This window comes from Dreissena polymorpha, chromosome 1, assembly GCF_020536995.1.
Source record: "Dreissena polymorpha isolate Duluth1 chromosome 1, UMN_Dpol_1.0, whole genome shotgun sequence".
NCBI lineage: Eukaryota > Metazoa > Mollusca > Bivalvia > Myida > Dreissenidae > Dreissena > Dreissena polymorpha.
The window spans coordinates 204,546,990-204,549,256 of record NC_068355.1 but is presented as its reverse complement, the minus strand read 5'-3'; the positions used below and the strand labels follow the sequence as shown (position 1 = coordinate 204,549,256).

General features: G+C 35.1%; 1 protein-coding gene across 1 annotated transcript; it reads left to right on the top strand.

Annotated features, from left to right (window-relative positions):
* The first annotated feature begins 667 nt into the window (after nucleotides 1-667).
* LOC127865992 (putative nuclease HARBI1) lies at nucleotides 668-1,556 on the top strand. Its single transcript, XM_052406164.1, has 2 exons — nucleotides 668-1,252; nucleotides 1,421-1,556. Exons 1-2 carry the CDS (start codon nucleotides 873-875, stop codon nucleotides 1,554-1,556), a joined length of 516 nt encoding a protein of 171 aa, XP_052262124.1. The 5' UTR covers nucleotides 668-872.
* Nucleotides 1,557-2,267: the final 711 nt, after the last annotated feature.

The following is a 2,267-nucleotide window of genomic DNA, read 5'->3' as shown; positions in this document are numbered from 1 at the left end:
TAAGGAAAAAACTAACGTAGCGTCCATTTTAACGCGGAATCCTGTTTTCAAGGAGAGAAGTTAGAAAATCATCACAATCGGTGGGTGTATCTTATTTCTTTTGATAAATTTATCGATAGTGCAGTTGATTTAAATAGTAATTGTTTCTACCCGTTTATATTTGTTAGCGAGACAGGAAGTTGCAATGTTTACTTCCGTATGTAAAAAAATAAGGAATTGATCGAGGAAGTTTTCGCACGTTGGTTTCAAGCTGTTATTTTGTTATACAAATGTAAACACTGATTTAAAAGCAGTTGATGTGAAGTGTTTTTGTGTTTATGAAAGAATCATACTTGTTTGTTTGAGTCAGTAACGAGGAAAATCCGGAAATGTTGAATTGGGTTTACGGTCATTTCGTAGCATAGCCTTTTCGTACTCGTAGCTACGCATTTTCAGTTATTTCGTAATCATTAATCGATCATTTTGTAACCAAATCGGTTATTTTTGTAACCAGTAATTAAAACTGATTGTGTTTTCTATTATCAATTCAATTGCCATTTTTAATGTTATGTTACAAAATGACAGACGCCCAATCCCCCCATTGTATTGAATTTGGAGATGAAAAAACAACATTGGCGTTTCGGAATATCCGGTCACCAAGATGATACTGCATGAAATAAAAGTTACAAATCTTGCTGGGCTTAATCTATACTATATCGGGACGAACACTGTTCCAGTATTTGTATGTACTTTGCCTTGCAAGATAATGAAAATCAATCCATAAATGGCAGGATATATTTGATGGTAAGTTACTTTTCTACCATATAGCAATTCATACACTACATAGTACATTGTGATATTTTCAACATTTTGGTTATACAGCTTGCAGCAAAATGGCAGTTCGGGAGTATCGTGAGCGAATTGACATTGCACAGTTGACCAATGATGATCTGTACAAGAGATATCGTGTGAACCATGCCACATTGGCATATATAATTGCCCAGCTGGATGCTGCCTTAGCCCCCAATACTGACAGGAGCCACAGCCTTTCTACTGGCTACAAGGTCTTGATCACACTGAGGTACCTGGCTACCGGTGTGATACAGCTCAACACCGGTGATCTGCACTCTGTAGCTCAATCAAGTGTTTCGAGAGCAGTATCTCAAACACTTGATGCACTGAGCTCCCAAAATGTTGTGAGGAGACACATTAGATTCCCAACAACCATTGAGTCATTAAACAGGAATAAACAAGGATTTTTTCATATTGCTAGGTACTTCACTTTATAAGATATTTGTTGTTCCAATTTCTGATAATGAAAATACTTGATTAATCCTATTATATAATAGGAATATCATATAATTGTGTTAAATTGTGCCCTTGCAACAGGTATTTGTTCAATTTATTAACAACTGCATTTTCTGCATGTTGTTTTAATTAGATTCCCAAATGTGATCGGTGTCATAGATGTAACTCATGTACAGATCCAGGCACCATCTATTGATGAACCCATGTACGTGAACAGAATGGGTTACCATTCCATCAACACACAGGCAGTGCCCCAGATAATTATTTGAGAAATAGGGTTTTCACCCATTGATTTTGAAAAATAGGGTGATTTCCTTCTTGAAATAGGGTGAAATGATTAATAAAAATGCATACCTTTATATCACTGATGTTTTACCTTTGTGGAAGATGCTCACTTGTATTCATTCAATAAAACTTTAAACTATCATAATTAACTTTAATAAATTGATGTTTCATAACATTTTAATCATTGAAACTGTCCTTAATATAAACTTAAAACAAAAAAAAATCGATAACACGAATGATCATTTGGCTCTTGCTTTCTTGGTTCGAAACAGTTTGCGATCGACTGATATTTTTGCGCAACAATAGCGGACGTCTTTCGACCTCTCTTAGATATTTTTATTTCGCATCATTATAGAAACTGAAAGTACAGGCGCTTTTTAAATACATGTACAATGAGCGACGGATAAAGTCAGATTAAAAATGCATGTATGTCGAGGAAAATAATTTGATCAGACGCTTTATTTAACTATGAAATCTAGAACGCAGAGAGTTTGAATAAAGCTTGACTGTTTTCATGCTCCGTCATCCAGGCGCTTGCTTAATAAAGACGCGTGACGATAATTATTTCAAAGAGAAATTACCGAAAATAAGCAAAGCATTTTCGATTGAAGCCATTGTGTCGTACGCATCGAATTTGACGAATTTGCGTACAAATCAAAATGGTTGCGTTTTCAATACGCATGTTATTGAATTTC

Coding starts and splice junctions, on each gene's coding strand:
- LOC127865992 (XM_052406164.1), top strand. CDS start 873: ATGGCAGTTCGGGAGTATCGTGAGCGAATTGACATTGCACAGTTGACC. Junction 1,253..1,420: donor GGATTTTTTCATATTGCTAG/GTACTTCACTTT, acceptor TGTTTTAATTAG/ATTCCCAAATGTGATCGGTG.